General features: G+C 42.7%; 1 protein-coding gene across 4 annotated transcripts in view; it reads left to right on the top strand.

Moving 5' to 3' along the window:
• Positions 1–1,610: 1,610 nt before the first annotated feature.
• The window catches only part of IRGM (immunity related GTPase M), an 85,839-nt gene continuing 64,731 nt past the window's right edge, over positions 1,611–22,718 (top strand). For 3 of the 4 annotated variants that reach the window (XM_055285603.2, XM_063642690.1, XM_063642689.1), the window contains exons 1-2: positions 8,044–8,737; positions 9,228–10,183. In XM_055285603.2, coding sequence (XP_055141578.2) covers positions 9,653–10,183 — 531 coding nt within the window. In that variant the 5' untranslated portion in view covers positions 8,044–8,737; positions 9,228–9,652. Of the gene's footprint in view, positions 1,932–8,043; positions 8,738–9,227; positions 10,184–22,718 lie in introns of those variants that run through there. The other variant, XM_063642688.1, reaches the window with a different exon arrangement.

Below are 22,718 nucleotides of genomic sequence, written 5' to 3'. Positions count from 1 at the left end.
GGGCTCAATCCAACACGCGTATGTCCCCAAACTGTCCAACTGGGACAATGTGGGCAGCTTGGACCTGGCTCCCAACCCACATTGGTAAAGGTACCCCCCAGATATTTCCTCCTCCCTATTTCTAGGCTGAACATGCACACTGGGCAAATGGGCTGTCTTGGATCTGAAGACTGCTCTAAAGCAGAAAAGCAGAGAGACATGTTGGGAGGACACCTAATTCAAGTTAATAGAGTTGGCTGGCCAGTTTACAGACTCTCTCTCTCTGTTTCTCTCTCTTTCCCTCCCTTGTCAACTTAAGAATTTGGGCAGTTGATTCAAAATTCTTGCAAAGGCAGGTTTGGGTAACTAGGGTCTATTGCCAGGCTCTATTGATGACAGAGTACATTCTCACTGAGCATCCTCCACTGGGTGCCAGCAAGCTCCTGGTGTCAATGGGGGGGAGGTTGTTATGTGCTCAGGTCCACATCTCTGATGGATATATTGAATATTACCCATGGATACCCAGCTAAAGTCAGCAGCATGCAGAGATGAAGAGTTCAAAAGAGGCAACGACTGAGAAGAGCTAGGATGAAAGAGAACCAGCCTACAATAGACGGGAAGTAGACCTTGTTCCTGGTCATTCCTTCCTCCGTGTTCCTTCTGTCAGGGACCTAGATACACAGCAGGCATGCCCCTATACCCCCGCCTACTACCCAGTCTCTACGTGAGTTGGATAAGGAGTACTTTATTCTACATTCTTGGATGAACATCAGCTAGAACAACGGAATAATGATGGAAATTTAAATAATTAAATTCTTCAGGATTTCTTGAGTGCCTACACATACATTATCTACTTCAACTTCATAAAGCCTGAATGAAATGAAAATAACTTTAAGATAATGAATCTCACACACAGTGGAGGAAAAGCTCCAGACACTGGCTGAGGAGGACCTGGGACCTCAGCCCATTTGCAGGACACTTTCTCTTCTATCAGACACCCATCCTCCCCTCCATCTGCAGCCTCCCACAGCCGGGGACTAGCCATCAGAAAAACACCTAGTATCTCTTCCCTCACTTGCAAATTCCTCACTAAATGCATCTCTTCTTGCTGCCTTTTACTTAACTGGCTGCACTTGGCTCAGCACCCTCTGCTCCTACTGTCTTTCCAAGAAAGTCACATCTGATGGATGTACATTTTCTCGGTTTTGGAAACTGTTGGCTGTTGCCACAACAAGGAGGTAAGAAGCCCCGGCAAAATCCTTTGGCACCTGCCTTGCTGTGGCTGAGTGGGGCTGGGCTGTGACGGCAAGAGATAGAGGGGCCCTCGTTATGGGTGAAAGCTGCACAGGGCTCTTTGCATACTAGGGCACCAGAAGTTTTCTTAGTGTGGCACCCACAGCCCTGAGAGGTATCACTGATGATTAACATCCAAAGAGCCTGAGGCCCAAAGCAGAGATAGTAGCTCCAAATCTCTCATTAGGTGGAAGACTGAGATTCCCATCTAACTTTTTTTTCAAACCAGCCAGAGTATTTGGAACAGAAATGCCTAATTTGCCTGTTAAAAAGTAAGAGAGTGCTGATATTTAAGCTCTGGCTGGAATTTAAGACTCTGGCTTTTTCTTGAAAGCTCCATATATGAAAAAGAAAAGTGAAATCAGATTATGCTTTTTCCTCTTCCCAACAAAGCCAGTATTTCCAAGAGTGAAAGGCTCTCTGTCCAGGACTCAGGCTGACCGGCGTGGATGGCTCAGTGAGAGAGGGGAGAGTCAGAAGCCACTGGGGCCAAAACTAGGGCTCTCAGTGACTGAGAGGAGTGGACAAGTCTTCAGTCAGCAGAGCTGGATTTGGGATGACAGACCAGGATTTCTGGGGTCAGTGCAAAGGCCAGTGAGAGCCTCCTCCTTCACTTCCTGCGCAGCTCCTGGGGTCTTCTGCCTCCACAATGAGTACTGGTGAGTCTGAAATCTCTTCTCTGCCTATGCTCCACTGAGGGAGACCAGGCCTTTGGGTCCTAGGGGCAGAGTGAGATAGAATTAAGGAATCTGCTCTGGAATCACTGAAAGTGACTTGATGCCTTCACATCACTGCCCCCTGCATCACAGCCCCAAAAGGGACACATAATAGTCCCCGAGAATTGGCTGGAATACTACACAGCTTTGTTAATTCTCTGGCCATGCTCAGGCAATATCCTCTCTCCCGGTCACACTCAGATAATCAGAAGTCCAGACATTCTAATAAACAAGCCCTAACCCTTGTTGAACTTAAATCTCCCTCACCCCAGCTCAGTCCCACCTTGGAGTGAGAAATCAGCAGTAGGGAAAAGAAAAGAGTCGGCCGGGCGCAGTGGCTCACGCTTGTAATCCCAGCACTTTGGGAGGCCGAGGCAGGCGGATCACGAGGTCAGGAGATCAAGACCACGGTGAAACCCCGTCTCTACTAAAAATACAAAAAAAAAATTAGCCGGGCGTAGTGGCGGGCGCCTGTAGTCCCAGCTACTAGGAGAGGCTGAGGCAGGAGAATGGCGTGAACCCGGGAGGCGGAGCTTGCAGTGAGCCGAGACTGCGCCACTGCACTCCAGCCTGGGAGACAGAGCGAGACTCCTGTCTCAAAAAAAAAAAAAAAAAAAAAAAAAAAAAAAAGAAAAGAGTCAGCTTCTGGTCTTTTCTTTCCCCTACCTCCTCTGCTATGAGCGTCTGATGTTTGGGACCCTTACAAGGTGTCTGAGTGGGAGTGGGGAGGGTGGTGAAGGGTAGAGAGGTGGGGAGAGGAGAGGCAGTGGTGAAAGTCAGGACAAATCTCGCTTGTGATATGGTTGCAATCTGGCCTTAATGGCCTCTGGGGGGTGGTGAATGTTACTGCCTATCCTCTAGTATGAGAGACCCTCTCTGATATTCCTTTTGGGATCTTTGAGATAGGCAAAGCCCTAATCCGCAGATTTCCTCTCACCTCCTCGGTCTCTGCAACAGGTGGGCCCAGTATCTTTCAACTGAGGTCCTGTTGACTGTGTTCTGCACACTGGGCTCTCCCCTCTAACCCTTACTGTTGGCCTTTGGTGAAGGCACATCCACATGCCCTTTCTGCCTCCTCAATCTGACAGTTGTCCTGTTCTGACCCGGGCAAGGAGTTAAGGGGGCAAAGCCAATCTCACAATCTCATAGCTGCATAAGTGGTTTTGCAACTTCTTAGTTCTGTAAATCTCCAGAAAGTAGACACACTATCATCTTACTAGCTCATAGCCACCTTGTGCTGGGGCATCTCTTCACTTACTTTAAACACCCTGGGGACTTTTCTTATGGTCTCCATTTAAAACAGAAGGAAATGAGATTTTCTGACAGGTGAAGCAGATAACCAAGGTCACTGCTAGTATAAACATGCATGTGCAAGTGTCTTTTTCATATAATCACTTCTTTTCCTCTGGGTAGACACCTAGTGGTGGGATTGCTGGGTCAAATGGTAGATCTACTTTTAGTTCTCTGAGGAATCTCCATACTGTTTTGCATAATGGTTGTACTAGTTTACATTCCCACCAGCAGTATAAAAGGTTCCTTTTCACCACCTGCACGCCAACATCTGTCATTTTAAAATTTTTAAATTATGGCCATTTTTACAGGAGTAAGGTGGTATCTCATTGTGTTTTTAATTTGCATTTCTGTGATTATTAGGGATGTTGAGCATGTTTTTTCATATGTTTGTTGACCGTTTGTCTATCTTCTTTTGAGAACTGTCTATTCATGTCCTCTGCCCCACTTTTTGATGGGACTATTTGGTTTTTTTCTTGCTGATTTGTATGAGTTCCTTGTAGATTCTAGATATTGGTCCTTTGTCAGATGCATAGTTTGCAAATATTTTCTCCCACTCTGTGGATTGTCTGTTTACTCTGCTGATTATTTCTTTTGCTGTGCAGAAGCTTTTTAGTTTAATTAGGTCTCATTTATTTATTTTTGTTTTTGTTGCATTTGCTTTGGGATCTTAGTCATGAATTCTTTGCCTATGTCAATGTCTAGAAGAATTTTTCCAATGTTATCTTCTAGAATTTTTATGGTTTCAAGTTAGATTTCAGTCTTTGATCCACCTTGAGTTTATTTTATTATTATTATTATTTTTGAGATGGAGTCTCACTCTGTCACCAGGCTGGAGTGCAGTGGCGCAATCTTAGCTCACTGCAACCTTCACCTCCCGGATTCAAGCAATTCTCCTGCCTCAGCCTCCCGAGTAGCTGGGACTACAGGAGCGCATCACCATGCCCAGCTAATTTTTGTATTTTTAGTAGAGACAGGCCATTTCACCATGTCAGCCAGGATGGTCTCGATCTCTTGGCCTCGTGACCCGCCTACCTCAGCCTCACAAAGTGCTGCAATCACAAGCATGAGCCACCACACCTGGCTGAGTTTATTTTTATATAAGGTGAGAGCTGAGGATCCAGTTTCATTATTCCACATGAATCATCACATTGATTTTTCCCTCAGCCTTCTCTGATAACGATCAAACAGAGAAAAAGCCTGGGATTTGATCCACATTGGTTTCTAGGCTCATGGAGTTCTCTGATGCACCAGCCTCCACATCTGTGCTAAGGCCAGGTCTTACTTTGCTATAAGTACCTTTGTTTAGGGATCAAGATAATTGGCATGGAATTCACTATGTATAACCTCACATGGGAAATCTATTAATCTTCATTCTGCATGCTTTACTCATGAAATTAATTCATTGGATTATGACCACCATTAAAAAACAAACAGATGAAAAACATTCATAGAATGGAATAGGAGTTCTAGGGTGTATTTAAGGCAAATTGTTCTGTAATACCTCACATTCACCTGTGTGCAGGTATTTGTGTGCATGTGTACTTGGTTCCTATATGCTCACTTAGTAAATTTAGGAATATGCTCCTTCTAGGATCTGGTTCTTTTTTTTTTGTATGGCTGCCACTCTATAATTGAACCTGGCCCTGTGACTCCCTTCAGAAGGGCCTCCTCCTCCTCTTCCAAAAGGACTCCTCTGCCCCTGTCTGGAGGAAGGTATCTGGCAATATATCTGGGCAAGATATTCAAAGAGCCGAGCTTGGAGCAATTGTAACCCAGGCTGAATTCTGATGACCTCTTCTAAACTTCCAGGTCAGTGCTCCTGGAGGCTCATGCACACAAACACATAGGCACACTAACGACACCTGAAAGACACTCCAATCTCATGCAGAGGAAACCACACCCTCACTAGCCTGGCAGTGACACAGGGGCCTGGGCAGGCACAGCACAGAAGAGTCCTGGTGTAACTGAGATAAAGTATCTCAATTGTACAAATAATTATTTTTGGCTCGGTTGTGTCCAGTGTGCAGCTGGTGAGCCTTCACCATGGGCCCAGGAGAAGTGGATCATATGATCAAGGCCTGGGGGTGGGACAGTTGGGCTGGGGCTGCAGGGGCTAAGGCTCTTTTCCATGGGGCTCAGCACTGGTGGACAGGTAAGCAGACAGGTTTGAAGATGCTGGCTCTGTTCACAGACATGGTCACAGAAAAAGCCTGGAAAACTATAGGGTTTTTGGCTGACCTCCCACACTCACCATGGACAGTCAGTACCCTGCACTGGCCGGTGTGGTACCCAAGCAGAGTTTGCTTGAAAATCGGATGTATATTAGTAGACCCCGTGCTCAGCGGGGACAGTTTAGAAAGGGAAGTTAATTTATCTGTCAATTAGTAAGTTAACAACACATAAAGTGTACTGTGTTTTATTAATCAAACAAAAATATGTTAAACACCTGCTGGGCACAAGGAGTACAATGGTAAAGAGTCTAGTGGAAATGTTTAATGGTTAATGCCAAGACCTGTGTATGTATTAATATGATGCCAATCATTTAACACCTGATGAAGCAACAGTTTCTGGGACTACTTGGGTTGGAAAATGACCCCGCCACAGGCCCAAGCCCATCCCCCGCCCTGCATGTGCTCCTGCTCCACTCCCTTGTGCATCTATCGGGTATAATGTTGTGGGGAAGAGGAGTGCTTGATTCCTCACCTTCACCAGCCTGCCAGCTATCCATGCTGAGACATGGCAAAACTCTGAAGGCCAGACCTCCCCACTCCATTCTCCTGCTAGGCTGCTGAGGGACTCCATTCGAACCTGGTAATTACCCTGACCCCTTCCCTCTAGATTCCATAGGTTACCTCTTCCTCTTTGTGGGCTAAGTAAAAGCAACCATACCTAAGTAGTATTTGATGAGAAGAAACTAGTTATTTACGTAAACCAAAATAATTAACGTTACAACGGAGAAACTTTATATAGCAGCCACAGATGAAGCCTGCCATGAGGAAGTCAATGATCAGTTGCTGCTCTCGCCATATGGTGGGTTATAAAATCTTCCCAAGACAAGTGAGGCACTGAGAAATTGAAGACTCATATACATTCCAGAGAACAGGGCCTCTCTTATCCATCTCCTCCATTAGGGCCTTTCCTCATATTTCATAGATGGACAGCTGGAGCCAGTTCTCTGCTTCCTGGGCCCTCTAAAAGGGCCAAAGACTTGGACAAATCCATTGTCCTGGGCACTCAGGAGGCAAGATTCTGTGTGTGCATGAGTGTACGAACATGTGTCTTGTGAGAGAGTGTGTGGGCACTGGGCACACGAAGCATGAGTGAGGGTAGGTGAGTGAACATGCATCAGCCTACGAGTGTATATGTGCACAGAGTGTGTGAGCATGTGTGCACCAAACATAAGTTTGTGTGAATGTGGCACCACGAGTGAATTTGTGTGTTTGTGTGTGGGGTAAGTGAACATGTTGCAGCCTGAGTGAGCCAGTGTAGTGTGTGCAACAGGGATGAATGTGTATATGTATTCATGTTTACACATGTCAGCTTAAGTATGTTAGGGTGTGTGAACGTGTGTCAGTGTATGTGTGGGCCTGTGCAGAGTGCAAGTGAGTGTATGTGTGTATGCCGACGGTGAGTGAGAGTGTGTGTGTGTGTGGGGGGGGTAAGTAAACATGGCTGGGCACGGGTGAGTGTGCACACCATGTATGAGTGGCTGTGTGCACAGCATTGCATGTGTTCACAATGAGTGTGTGAAACAGACCTGCCAGGCCATGCTAGTGAGAGGTGACAGCATGCTGGCAGCCCTCGCGGCTCTCTCTCGCTCTCGGAGCCTCCTCCGCCTTGGTGCCCACTGTGGCCATGGTTGAGGAGCCCTTCAGCCCACCACTGCATTGTGGGAGCCCCTTTCTGGGCTGGTCAAGGCCGGAGCCGGCTCCCTCAGCTTGTGGGGAGGTGTGGAGGGAGAGGCACGGGCGGGAACGGGGGCTGCAGGTGGTGCTTGCCGGCCAGCTCGAGTTCTGGGTGGGCGTGGGCTCCGCAGGACCCACTCAGAGTGGCCGGCTGGCCCTGCCGGCCGCCGGCAGTGAGAGGCTTAGCACCTGGGCCAGCAGCTGCTGTGCTCGATTTCTCCCGGGCCTTAGCTGCCTCCCCATAGGGCAGAGCTCAGGACCTGCAGCGCCATGCCTGAGCCTCCCCCCACCCACCCCCTACCCATCCCCTACCCACCCTCCACCAATCGATTGGTGAATGCACCAGTCGATTGGTGAATGCACCAATCGACACTCTGTATCTAGCTAATCTAGTGGGGACATGGAGAACTTTTGTGTCTAGCTCAGGGATTGTAAATGCACCAATCAGCACCCTGTGTCTAGCTCAGGGTTTGTGGATGCACCAATCGGCACTCTGTGTCTAGCTAATCTGGTGGGGGACTTGGAGAATCTTTAGGCCTAGCTAAGGGATTGTGAATGCACCAATTGGCACTCTGTATCTAGCTCAAGGTTTGTAAACACACCAATCAGCACCCTGTGTCTAGCTCAAGGTTTGTGAATGTGCCAATCTACACTCTGTATCTAGCTAATCTAGAGGGGATGTGGAGAACTTTTGTGTCTAGCTCAGGGATTGTAAACACATCAATCAGCACCCTGTCAAAACGGACCAATCAGCTCTCTGTAAAACAGACCAATCGGCTCTCTGTAAAATGGACCAATCAGCAGGATGTGGGTGGGGCCAGATAAGAGAATAAAAGCAGGCTGCCCGAGCTAGCAGTGGCAACCCGCTGGGGTCTCATTCCGCACTGTGGGAGCTTTGTTCGTTTGCTCTTTGCAATGAATCTTGCTGCTGATCAGTTTTTGGGTCCACACTGCCTTTATGAGCTGTAACACTCACCACGAAAGTCTGCAGCTTCACTCCTGAAGCCAGTGAGACCACGAAACCACCGGGAGGAACGAACAACTCCAGACGCGCCCCCTTAAGAGCTGTAACACTCACCGCGAAGGTCTGCAGCTTTACTCCTGAGCCAGTGAGACCACGAGCCCACCAGAAGGAAGAAACTCCGAACACATCCGAACGTCAGAAGGAACAAACTGGACATGCCGCCATTAAGAACTGTAACACTCACCGCGAGGGTCCGCGGCATCGTTCTTGAAGTCAGTGAGACCAAGATCCCACCAATTCCGCTAGGAGTAGAGATTGACATCACCTTCTTTTAATCAGTCTCAAATACCTGGCCCCTGGGGGAACCTGCAAAAGCCAGGTTTGACGAATGCAATGATAATTGTCTAATCACTGCCTCGAAAAAGAGCAGAGCATTTGAGTATGCTTTCTCCTTCTCTCCCTCACTTCAGTTGGGCCCAACATGACAATCCTAATGGAAGCTCGGGGGTCAAGGGCTGGTGGCTTACTTCCTATATATTGCAGCATTTCAGTACTGCTCTGCACGTGTGCTTCCCCCACCTGATGAGGTAAGTGTTAAACAGGGACGACCATAGCTTCAAGTAAGCAATGGGAATGGGATGTTTTATGTCCTCTGGCGCCATCTTCAGCAGAGAAATATATAGGTCACTTTTACTTGTCTGGTCTTGGTCGTGAAATATGTACTGAAACTTGTGAAGGAGCAGACCTATATTAGGATAGAGTAAGAGGGAAAGACAAAAAACTCTTGGGCTTTTCAGGAGACTTGGTTCATTCTCTGCTTTTCAAGCCGTCTCATGACCACATTCCTGCTTTGGAGGCTGACTGTTGGAGGCACAACCGGCCTCAGGGCATTCCTCAGGGACCCTGCCTTTCTTGCTCCCTGAAGGAATGTGCACATTGCTTGAATAAAAACAATCAAAAAACACTCAATCAAAATCATCTTTGCTGCAGTCTTCATTGAGGGCTGGGGATGCTAAAAGTCAGATGATTCATGTGTACCCTGTCCATCCTAACTCACCTGCTCTTCTACTTCCGCAGCTTACTCCAGTGCCCACAGATACGACAGACTTCCCAAGTGCCCCTCACACTCGATTAGCTGCATCCTTTACCTCTTTTTGCCACGCCATAAGCATTGGGTTTTTTTTTGTTTGTTTGTTTTGAGATGGAGTCTCGCTCTGTTGCCAGGCTGGAGTGCAATGGCGTGTGATCTCAGCTCACTGCAATATCTGCCTCCTGGGTTCAAGCGATTCCCCTGCCTCAGCTTCCTGATTAGCTGGGACTACAGGCGCACGCCACCACGCCCAGCTAATTTTTTGTATTTTAGTAGAGACAGGGTTTCACCATGTTGGCCAGGATGGTCTCGATCTCCTGACCTCGTGATCCGCTCGCCTCGGCCTCCCAAAGTGCTGGGATTACAGGCATGAGCCACGGCGCCCGGCCAGCATTGGGGTATTTTATTGAAGATGGAGGCCATGACTGTTGAGAAAGCCTCAGCAGATGAGAACTTGCCAGAGGTGATCTCTGCCATCAAGGAGACTCTGAAGATAGTGTCCAAGGCACCAGTCAACATCACTATGGCAGGGGACTCTGGCAATGGGATGTCCACCTTCATCAGTGCCCTTCCAAACACAGGACATGAGGGTAAGGCCACACTTCCTACTGGGCTGGTAAACGCTACCCAAAGATGTGCCTCCTATTTCTCTTCCCACTTTTCAAATGTGGTGTTGTGGGACCTGCCTGACACGGGGTCTGCCACCAAAACCTTGGAGAACTATGTGATGGAAATGCAGTTCAACCAGTATGCCTTCATCATGGTTGCATCTGCACAATTCAGTATGAATCACGTGATGCTTGCCAAAACCACTGAGGACGTGGGAAAGAAGTTCTACATTGTCTGGACCAAGCTGGACATGGACCTCAGCACAGGTGCCCTCCCAGAAGTGCAGCTACTGCAGATCAGAGAAAATGTCCTGGAAAATCTCCAGAAGAAGCGGGTATGTGAACACTAATTCCTGTCTTCATTAAACATTTTCCGTCTCCTCCTATTGCTTCCTTTTCTCCTTTATTTCACTGGACTCATTGAAACACACCTGGTGCAGAAGGGTATCTTACAATTTTAGGGGGCATGTAGAGAGTGGGGTTGTGTTGTTCTTTGAGATCTTTTGGGTGTTGGGGCCAAGATTCCCAGGCAAGGCTGCTTGCTTCAAAGGTCCTTTCCCTTGACAGAACTCTCCACCAGGTGCTAAAAATGATCAGTGTCTTAAAATGGATACCAGATTATATCATCAGGGTCCTAGCACTCTCAAACTGAGTCATTTGAGAAGACTTTAATAATGAGGGTATTTTCAAAGGTGTGGACAGGGTATAGGGAGACCACCAAGACAAAATGTTAACCCCACAGTATAACCTCAAGGCAAGTAACGGTCGGGAGGAGACCTCTCCAGGTTTGAACAGGCAAGTAGAGAGGCAGGTTGCTTGAATCTCAAGATGGAGTTTATCAGTAATAATAAAGACTTCTGGGCTTACAAACACACAATTGAAATCTACAACAAAACCTCTAAAACAGAAAAAATAGTAACCATGTTAAAGGGTTCTAAGTTCTTGTTTTATCCAGAGCATGAGTAAAGATGTTGATTAAGTTTAAACTATGGTTTATAAGTAATGCCTAGTATCTTATGGTTTATAAGTAATGCCTAATATCTTAAATAACTAACGAATATAAACTGTGCAAATAACTTGCAAGTGACAAGAAAAACAATAGTATAACAAAAATACACTCAATCCAAAGGAAGGCATCAGAAAAAATATAGCACAAAATAAAATGTTACATATAAACTGAAAATATCAATTATATTCAGTGTCATTGGACTAAATGTTTTAGTTAAAAGTAAAATGATCGTCAGGAGGGATTTTAAAATTCTAACCATATATATGCATGTAATTTTTCTTTTTCTTTTTTTTTTTTTTTTTTGAGGTGGGGTCTTGCCCTGTCGCCAGGCTGGAGTGCAGTGGTGCAACCTCAGCTCACCGCAACTTCCGCCTCCCGGGTTCAAGTGATTCTCTTGCCTCAGCCTCCCAAGTAGCTGGGACTACAGGTGCACACCACCACGCCCAGCTAATTTTTGGATTTTTAGTAGAGATGGGATTTCACCATGTTGGCCAGGATGGTCTCGATTTCTTGACCTTGTGATCCGCCCGCCTTGGCCTCCCAAAGTGCTGGGATTACAGGCATGAGCCACTGCACCTGGCCACCACATATATTTTATAAGTGACATGCTAGATAAGGATACAGAAACTATGCAAGAAAACCTACCCCTCAAGTCCCAAGTCAAATAAAGCAATTGTAAGCCAAATATATAGTAAATAATGTTTCAGAGAGATGCCTGTGTAGATGGTAAAAGCATTCATTAAAAAACCAAAAATACACCCAATAGTCAGGCTGGTTTTAAACTCTAGCTTTTGGAGGGGAGCGAGAGAGTTTTCTGTGCTGCTGAAGGGTCCTATTTCTTTTCCTTTCTTTCATTCATTTTCTTAAAATATCTGCTTTATTGAGATGCTATTCATATACGTAATTTAAAAAAATCTGTATGGCAGTAAAAGATGTGTGCTTATAATTTAAACAGTACACAGTTATGCACTAGTATGTAAGTTCTATTTCCTAATAATAAGAAATTGTTAAGAATTTCTTCAAAGGAGGTCTTCATGTACTGATATAGAACAATTACCAACATGTTAAAGAAAAAATAGGTTGTTAGACATTATTTAAGAAATGCTTCCATGTCTGTAAAATAGAGAAATAGCTTGTGCATACTTGCTCATGTATACATACAATAGTTCTGCAAGGATATTATGATCATTTCTAAGGGGTAAGGGGTGGATAAATATGGAGTGGGAAGACATATTGTTATGTACTCCCCTTTTTTGAGACAGGGTCTTGCTATTTTGCCCAGGCTGGAGTGCAGTGGTGCCATTATTTAATAGCTTACTTGAGCCTCCAACTCATGGTATCTTCCTGCCTCAGCCTCCTGAGTAGCTAGGACCACAAGCACACAAATTATGCCTGGCTGATTTTTAAATTTTTTTGTAGAGACAAGGTCTCGCTATGTTGCCAGACTGGTCTTGATTATTCTGGTTTCCACCCCCTGTACTGAGAGTGAGCCATGAGTTCCCTGCCTGGTTGTGCCTGAGGTCAGCTCCCAGACCCAGGAGGACTGCGAGGCAGAGATGGACGAAGGGTTCTTGTACAGAGATATCTGAGTATTACTCAGCTGGCACACATTGGCTTTCTGTTTTAATGAGCATTTTCAAATTTGAAAAACAAAATTCCTCTTTACTTTTAACTGACAGGTGTTTGGAAATGTTAGTTTTGGTTTCAGTGAAGCCATGCAGGTAAGAAAAACCATCTTACTTGGACTGGAAAAGAGGGATAGGTCAAATTTCAGGGCAAGAATTGACATGATAGTTGGGCAGGAACAAAGAGATAAAGGGAAGCCTGTGCTTTTGGTTGTACTCCCTGCATATGGCCCTGGAACAGCAACCTGGTGATCTGATTACCGGAAGCAGCACCCTCCTACCATTGGTCTTGAAGGGAAGATGGAGCAGGTGCAGAGTCAGAGATGGCAGAGAATGGGGTAGGGTGTTGCATGCACTCCATCTTCCTCCCCCTTATCTGTCCTAGACATGATTGGTATGGCTGGTGAAGAATCATGGACCCATGTGCATCAAATGTTCACAATTTAGCATAAATAAGAGCATCAGGCCGGGTGCGGTGGCTCAAGCCTGTAATCCCAGCACTTTGGGAGGCCGAGGCGGGCGGATCACGAGGTCAGGAGATCGAGACCATCCTGGCTAACACGGTGAAACCCCGTCTCTACTAAAAATACAAAAAATTAGCCGGGCGTGTTGGCGGGCGCCTGTAGTCCCAGCTACTCGGGAGGCTGAGGCAGGAGAATGGTGTGAACCCGGGAGGCGGAGCTTGCAGTGAGCCGAGATCGCGCCACTGCACTCCAGCCTGGGGGACAGAGTGAGACTCCGTCTCAAAAAAAAAAAAAAAAAAAAAAAAAGAGCATCAGCAGTGACCTCATCAGGACAGGGATTCTTTTGATCATCCATGGTCCCTTAATGCACAATGGCAGGCCAGGTGTGGGGCAAACATTCAGCTTTTTAATAGGAAAAATTTTTGCATATGATTGAATTTTTTGTTTTGTTCCTTTGAGAAGATGATATATAAAACTCAAATTTGGAGATTTGAATATAAAGGGCCATTGAATCATTTGTATATTTCTGAATCTTGCTTGATTCAATCCCTTGCCACTCCCAGCACTGCACTTCATCCGTGTCTTCACAAAAGGGAAAGAACTAGCAACAGCTTCATTACTCTTCCCTCCTTGTAAACACTCTGGTGGTATTTACAAGCAGGAAGATAACCCAAGAAGTTTTCGTCTAAGAATATTTTTAAGTAGGCTTTTTGCATTGCTTATTGTAGATGAATCTGGAATTTGTGAAGTACAGGGCACAACTTGGAGAACTAAAGTTAGTCATGTAGGTTTCCTACCTGTGCAACTAATGGAATGTAAAAAACTCTAAACTTAAATGGCCTCCTAGGGCTAACATGTATGGCATGTACATGATACATACAGTAACATTAATCTCCTACTCAGACACAAAGTACATTCTAGTGCAAAAATATATTTTTTTGGAAGTACGTCTGATCTTTTGGGCCTTTTCAAAGATGGATGTTGCTGTTTTCCTGCTTGCTTTTTGCTCATATTCTTCATCAATTAGTAAAATTCGCTATTAGGTAAGCTGTATAATTTTCATAAATCTGCTTTGACAGTTTGAGCTCCATGGTAGGGTAATGACTTTATTTTTTTATTTTTTGTTTTTTTTGTTTTGTTTTGTTTTTGTTTTTTTGAGGTGGAGTCTCGCTCTGTCACCCAGGCTGGAGTGCAGTGGTGCAATCTCAGCTCACTGCATTGCAAGCTCTGCCTCCCGGGTTCACGCCATTCTCCTGGCTCAGCCTCCCAAGTAGCTGGGACTACAGGCGCCCACCACCATGCCCAGCTAATTTTTTTGTGTATTTTAGGTAGAGATGGGGTTTCAGCCTGTTAGCCAGGATGGTCTCGAACTCCTGACCTCGTGATCTGCCCGCCTTGGCCTCCCAAAGTGCTGCGATTACAGGTGTGAGCCACTGCGCCCGGCCGCGTAATGACTTTAAATCAGAACTGTGCCATTCAATCAGCTTTTGGTGTACTTCTGATATTACTATAAATTCTGAGACTCAGCTTCTCATTATTATCTTATATTCTTATGTTTTAAAAACCTTAGTTCTTAAAGATACCTTATTCTTATCTTTTCCTGATACATTTTATTCCTTAGAGCAATCATTTGTTCTGATTAAACTATTAACGGAATTATTTTTTCTACCTAAGTTGCACAGGGGATGGACATTCTTTCCATCTGGCTCACCTTATTCAAAATACTGAAACTATAATCAAAACCCATTTTAGATATTCATTTCTTAATTGAGCTGTTTGTCCACTTCTTATTTCATGAAATTAGGAAATTGTTCACACATTCTCATTAAGAGCAGTGATGCCAGTGATGCAGTGTGGTATAAGGATGAAAGCCGGTACCCAGAGCATGGGATAAGCTAGAGAGAACTCTAAGGACATAATTTAAAGCCATATTCTGCAGAGAATGGAAAAGACCAAGTTTCCATTGAGGCTTCAGTTCTGGAAACTAATCTCAACAAGAATGTACCCTTTTTCATTCTCAACTCTAGAACAAGCAGAAGAATCAAACAACTATTTCTATTTCGGGTTAGTTTGTCTATAATAATATCTCATTTCCTGGAGAAGTGTTTCAAGAGTGCATATTGTTGAATTTCTAATAGAAAAGAAAATAATATTGAGTTTCTTTTCTGTATTTTTAGGCAGCATTCTCAAATGAATTATGGTAATCTTTGCTCATAGCTTTTGTTTTATTTTTTCTGCTAGCTTTTGGTTTAGATCATTATTCTTCTTCTAGTTTCTTAAAACAAAGTTGTATTGTCGAACTGAAATCTTTTATCCTTTTAAAATGTAAGTATTTAAAGCTGTAAATTTCCGTGTTAGTACTGCTTTTACAGCATCCCATTAGTTTTTGCAAATTGTGTTTTCATTTGTCCTAAGGTATTTTCTAATTTTTCTTATTTTACCCGTTGGTTGTTTAAAAGTGTATTGTTTAATGTCCACATATTTGTGAATTTTCCAGTTTTTCTTCTGATGTTTTTAGTTTTATTCCATAGTAATTGGGAAAGACGCTGCATAATTTCAGTCTTCTAAAATTTATTAACACTTGTTTTGTGGCCTAATGTACAGTCTCTCCTGAAGAATGTTCCATATTCACTTAAGAAAAAACCATATATTCTAATGGAATCTTGTTGGGTGAAGTGTTCTGTATGTGTCTGCTAGGTCCAATTGGTCTGCAGTATTGTTCAAGACTGGTGGTTCTATCCAGTATTGAGAGAGGGATATTGATACTTCCTACTATTACTGTAGAGCCATTTGTTCTCTCCAATTTTATCAATGCTTGCTTAATATATTTTGGAGATATGATGTTTGGTACATATGTTTATAATTATATCTTAGTAGAACGGATTCTTTTACTTACATGTAGTGTCGTGCTTTGTCTCTTGTAACAGTTTTTAATTTAAATTTAACCTAGAGTCTATTTTGTCTGATATTAGTATAGCCACCCCTGCTCTCTTTCAGTTACTATTTGCATGGAATATCTCTTTCCACCCTTCCACTTTCACTTTCAAACTATGGTATCCTGAGATCTGTGGTGAATCTGTAAAGTATCTATAAAGACAACATATAATTGTATCACATCTCCCCATCCCCGTTCTACCAACATCTGCTTTTTGATTGGAGAGAATCATCCATTTACATTTAAAGCAGTTACTGGTAAAGTGGAACTTCTGCCATTTTGATGTTTTCTCTTTGTCTTACAGCTTTTTTGTCTCTCATTTCCTCAATTACTACATTGCTTTGTTTTTTTTTTTTTTTTTTTTTTTTTTTTTTGAGACGGAGTCTCGCTCTGTCGCCCAGGCTGGAGTGCAGTGGCGCAATCTCGGCTCACTGCAAGCTCCGCCTCCCCGGTTCACGCCATTCTCCTGCCTCAGCCTCTCCGAGTAGCTGGGACTACAGGCGTCCGCTACCACGCCCGGCTAATTTTTTGTCTTTTTTAGTAGAGACGGGGTTTCACCGTGGTCTCGATCTCCTGACCTCGTGATCCGCCCGCCTCGGCCTCCCAAAGTGCTGGGATTACAAGCGTGAGCCACCGTGCCCGGCCCATTGCTTTGTTTTTAGTTCATTTTTTATAGTGACACATTTTGATTTCCTTTTCATTTCCTTTTGTGTACATTTTGTAAATTTTTTCTTTGTGGTTACCATGGGGATTACGTATAACAGTACAAAGTTGTAACAATCTATTTTGAATTAATACCAACTTAACTTCAATTGCACACAACACTTTGCTCTTTTACAGCTTTCCCTTCCTGCTTTGTTATTTATGTGAAAAATCAATCTTTATATATGTTGTGTACCTATTAACATGGATTTATAATTATTTTTATGAATTTGCCTTTTAAATTCTTTAAAAAATAAAATGTAGTTACAAGCCAAAATTATATAAAAAGATTAGTTTTTACAATGTCCATGTATTTGCCTTTACCAGAGATCTTTATATTTTCCTATGTGTTCAAGTTACTATTGTCATTTCATTTCAACTTTGAAGGGCTGCCTTAACACTGGTTGTAGTGCAGGGCTAGTAGTAATGTAGCCTCTTAGCTTGTTTACCTGGGGGTGCATTTATTTTTGCCTGATTTTAATAGGACAGTTTTGACAAATACAGAATTCTCAGTTGACAAGTATTTTTCTTTTTCTTTTAGCACCTTAAATATATCATCTCTGTGCTTTCTGCCCTGCAACCTTTCTGCTGAGAAACTTACTGATAATCTTATTGAGGATAGCTTGTATATGATGAGTCTCTTTTTCTCTTGCTGCTTTTAAGATTCTATTTGTCTTTTAACAGTTTGATTACAATTTGTCTCAGTATGGGTATTTTTGGCTTTATCTTGTGGTTCATAGAGCTTCTTTGTATGTCTTTCCTCAAACTTGAGAAGCTTTTGGCTATTACTTTTTCAAATAAGTTATCTGCCCCTTTCTTGTCTTTCTCAAAGACCCATAATGTTTTAAATGAGTAGAAACACAATAATTTTGAACATGACTTTTTCTTGATGGGAATTTACTTGGTTGCTCTTTTTTCTGACTTTTTCAGAGTTTCTATAAAGTTATTTAAACCATCCATAGTATTTTTGCTATGAATGAACAAAGGTTTGGAGGTTCTTAGTTTACCATTTTGCTGATATCACTCAGTACTATGAACACAAGTAGGACCAAGGCTCATAGCCTGGCTCCTAGCCAGCGTTGCTTTGAGTTATAGTTTTCAAAATTCTCCTACTTGGCGTAGCTCCTAGTATATCTTTGTTGATAAGGTAAATGAAATTCAACATGCACAGTAATTTTTCTCAAACTTAGATTTATTTTCTAATTAAAAATGTAATAATTGGCAGCTTAAAAATGAATAGAAGCACCGTGAAATTTTCTCATTTTTTTCTTTATCCTTAAGGAAGAGTTTGTTTTATTCGTTAAAATTATGTGATGACTTAGTAAGTAGTTGAATTTTATTAAAATCATTGAAATGATTAATTTTTCTGTTGGCCACCAGAGAAGTGACTGAAACGGTTTCTCTTGCTGACTTAGATATTTGGTAGGCATATGGGAAGTGATCAGATCAGGAAGAATGTAAACTTATCAAAAAAGTGGCAAGGAGGAATGGTAAGGTAGCCTTGAAGTCAGCGTACTAGGTCTGATTTTCCAACATGGTAGATTCTTTAATCTTCATCTTTTCGCTACCTTTAGTTTGAGTTCACTTAGGAATGACATAGGGGTTCTTTCTTCAGGTTCTATTGACCTGAGTAACCTGGTTACCAGAGTGGAGCAGATAAAATGAGCAACAGTGAAATATAAAACAGTCGTATGTTCACTGCAGCAAAAGAAAAATAAACTAGCCAAATGTGAAATAAGACTATTAGGGAGAAGGCAAAAACACAGAAACAATGTTTTGTAAAAGGGGAAAATTTGATATCAATTAATTTAGACTTTCTGAAACATTCTCTTAAAGAACAGTTTCTCCAGATGTTAATTAGGAGACATTCAATTTTTAAAAGTTAAAACATGTTTTAACTTCAAAACTCAAGAGATTTTAAAATTATAACAATAAATTATAAATCTCTAACAGCATTGACTATCATGGGGGAATATTTCAGAAAATAGTATTTTAAAAGTATATATATATATATACTTTTAAATATATATATATATGTCCAAATTTTATAAGTTAAGTCTGTGATTTAAAAAATAAAATGTATCAAGGCCAGGCGTGGTGGCTCATGCCTGTAACCCCCCACTTTGGGAGGCCAAGGCAGGTGGATCATGAGGTCAGAAGATCAAGACCATCCTGGCCAACATGGTGAAACTCTGTCTCTACTAAAAGTACAAAAATTAGCCAGGCATGGTGGCATGTGCCTGTAGTCCCAGCTATTCAGGAGGCTGAGGCAGGAGAATCACTTGAACCCGGGAGGCAGAGGCTGCAGTGAGCTGAGATCGCACCACTGCACTCCAGCCTGGGCGACAGAGCAAGATTTTGTCTCAAAAATAAATAAATAATAAAAATTATAAAACAAAATGTATCAAAATTCTACTCTCTCTAAGGGTGATTTTTAAAAATTCTATTTATATTTGTGTATTCTCTATGTTAGCTGTGATGTTGGTAATATTTTTTTTCAACATCTACCAATTGGGGTAGTGTTCCTTCCATGACTTCCATGCACCAACCTTTAAAATACTGCTGCAGTTTTTTTATTTTTTTTTTTCAGAGACAGGGTATAGCCATGTTTCCCAGACTGGTCTCAAACTCCTGGGCTCAAGCAATCTACCTGCCTCGGCCTCCCAAAGTGCTAGGATTACAGGTGTGAGCCACTGCACTGGGCCTGCTGCAGTTTCTTAACCTGTCTTCCTCCTCCATATACATACACCTGCTGTGGATCCATCCATTTTCAACTACTGACTTGATTGTCCAGGGTGACAACTAAGAAATGGGTGAGGTCATCTTGACAGTCACCTGGGGGAGGATAGCTTGGACCTGGCACCTCCCACTGGGAGAAGCTTTATAGATTTAATTGTCCTATATAGCTAAATAATGCACTACTCCCTAAAATGTATTACATATTTTGCAATACTAACAGGAGGAAATTGTGATGCAATGTCACAATTTAAACGTAAATTTATACAGTGGCAATTTAATGTTTCCTATAACATTTTTGTACCTTATAAAGAAACACAAAGTGCCTTTATGATACAATGTAAAATACCTGTTTATGCATTTCATTACTGGATCCTCCATTACAAGGAAAATTAATGCTCAAATTGTTTTATGAATAAGTGGTTTATCAAAAGCCTCATATGAAAATAGTCTGTTAAATTGGATAATCTTTGATTTTAACTTCTCTTTCTAAACCTGTGGGTATTTTCTTGGCACTGATGCAACAGTGTTCAAAACTGGACATTCTGAACTTTTGGGGGAATCCTAAATCCTAATAACTCCAATATACTTGATTGCAATGCCCATGTGTATGCTGTTATTTTGTAATAGTTTACAAAGAAACTTTACTTCCTGAGCAACCACAGTCCCTGTCCTGGAGCTCATGCCAAAGAGTTAATAATTATGCAGGCACCACAGGAACAAGGTCCAAGATGGACAGACTGGCCAGCCTTCCACCCAGATCCCTGTGCTGCTCCCCAGGCTGTGACTGTGGCCACTGTTGCCACCACTATTGCTTCTGCTGCTGCCTTGGGACCTCCCACCTTAGGGCCTCTGTATCATACAGACACAGCTACTAGGCTGATTGCTCGGGGTCTGTGCTACCTGCCTTGCTCATTGGACTTTTTATGTTAACTTAGTTCTCCCTTTGTATCTCCTGTGAACTAATTGTGAGATCTAGGAAACTGATTTTTTTCGGAGTATATTACATGATGGTATTGTATACTTTAAATTTTGTCTTATCATGTGCAATCTAATATCTGTCAAGATTTTAAGATTGCTCAGTGGATGGTATCAGACACCCGTAACTGAATGGCTTCAATCAGTAACAAGTATTTATTGCTGTTCGTGAGTCTGTGATTTAGTTGGCTTCACCTAGGTAGTTCTCTATGTGGTGGGAGCTACAACCTCAGTCATCTGAAGGCTCAAGTGGTTTGAAATGTCCAAGATGGCTCACTAGAGGTTCAACTGATTTGGAATGTCTACAATGGTGGCAGTTGGTCCTTGCTATAGGCTGGGATTTTACGTGGGGCCGTTGTTAAGAGCCCTTTTGTTCTCCCTCATGTAGCCTCTCCAAGTGGCTCTCTCAGAGTTCCTTCAAAGTATCATAGTTTCAGGACAATCATACCTCTTCTTTGGGGGCTGGTTCCTAGGAGTGCAAAATTAGAAGCTATCAGGTCTTTTTAAGGCTTAGGACAGGAAGTAGCACAAAATTACTTCACAGCATTCTACATTCAAACAAGTCACAGGGCAGGGTCAGATTCAAGAGGAGGGGACTAAATGAGGGGAACACCAGAAGGAGTTGTTCATTAGTATCATCAATGTAAGAGATTACCACCAGCTTTCATTTTTTTTCTCTTTCCAAATGGGCATGTTTGTTCTTGTTATTCTGTCTCTGTTCGTTGGATGTTGGGAGTGGAGGTAGATAACTTGCGATTTTTAGTTGCAGGTCTCTAGATTAAGTAATGGTCCATCTGAAACTTATGTACAAATAATGATGACATTCTGGACTTTGAGTCTTAGGCCAAGATGGTGGAAATTTGGGGTGCATCCCTTAAGGAGGGCGTGAGGATGTTTTGCATGCTAAAGGAAAGAAATGAATATTTGCAAATATCCAGAAAAGTGGACTGTGCAGATTGAATTATTAAAAAAAACTTCATATTCTTTCCTACCAGAACCCTCAAATATGGGTTATTAACTATTGCTGCATAAAACTACCACAAACTAGAGACTTAATAAAATAAATGGTTATTATCTTACAGATTATGTGGATGAGAAGCCCAGGTACAGTTGGGCTGAGGCTTTTGATTCAATGTCTCTCATGGGCTATGATGAAGTTCCCAGCCAGTGATGTGGTCTCATCTGAATGTTCAAGTGGAAAAGGATCTGCTTCCAAGCTCACTGACGTTATTGGCAGAATTCATTTTTTCAAGAGTTTTTTCCTTGTTGGCTGTGAGTTGGAGCCACCCTCAGTTCCTTGCCACGTGGCACTTATTTTCCATAGTGTAGCTCTCAGCATAACAGAATGTCATCAAAATTAGCAAGGAAGAGGAAGTCATAGTAAGACACAGGATATAATGTTATGTAATATAGTCAGAGTGACACCCCATCACCTTTGCTGTAGTCTGTTGGTTAGAAGCAGGCCACAGTTCCTGTCCACATTCAAGGAGATTGTACAAGGGGTGAATATCAAAGGAGGGAATAATTGGGAACTATTTTAGTCTGCCTGCCACACCAGCCTCCTCACTGAGAGACAATTAGACTGTTTACATCATACATTTCAGACCTGACCATATGACTTATTTCAGCCAATGGATTGTGGGGGAAGTGATACGTGCTGCTTTTAAGAAGATTTAAGAATTGCCATCTGATCTGCCACCTTGTCTTTTATTCTTTCCCCAAGCAAGTTCTTAGATATTCATCAGCCTAAATTTTTGAGCTGATCTACTCTAGGTATGTAAAAGAGGTAATAAATTAAGTCTATTGACTGTCACTGAGATTATAGGAAGGTTTTTAACTGCAGTATAATTTATCTAAAGTTGACTGGCCCTGCTAAACTAAGAGATACAAGAAGCATCCTGGGGCTAGCAACATTGGAGAGCAATGACAGCGGTGGACCAGGAAGGACCTGGGAAATTAGATCTTGCAAAGAGGGATGTAAGGAATGAACACACCAGCCTCACTTTCCATCTGGCACTACTGTTGCCCATTGGCAGGGAGGAGAAGAAGGCTAAAAACAAGACCTTAGAAAATGCTAACCTTTCAGGGGCAAGTGAAGAAAGAAAGAAGAATTTACGGGGGAGTTGAGAAGAAATAGCAGGAAAAGAAAAACAAAACAGTAGAGACATGGAATGGAATGATAATAAAATGAAGAAGTGGCCACACTGAGAGATTCTTCTTAGGGTTGCACTAATTTAGGGTTTGTGTCTATCAAATTTAGAAAACAGAATTTCATATGTGCTTTAGAAAGAGAGACATCTGTGAAACTGGCGCAGAACAGAGCACAGGAATATAATAAAATGGGATGACTAGTGAATATGAAGTAAAGCTGCAGAAAGAAGTTTTAGACCACTGTTTAAAGAAGCTTGCTTCTGAAGGAGA

Source organism: Symphalangus syndactylus, chromosome 7 (assembly GCF_028878055.3).
Source record: "Symphalangus syndactylus isolate Jambi chromosome 7, NHGRI_mSymSyn1-v2.1_pri, whole genome shotgun sequence".
NCBI classification, from domain to species: Eukaryota; Metazoa; Chordata; class Mammalia; order Primates; family Hylobatidae; genus Symphalangus; species Symphalangus syndactylus.
The sequence above is the reverse complement of the archived record's forward strand: the minus strand, read 5'-3'. Positions and strand labels throughout refer to the sequence as shown.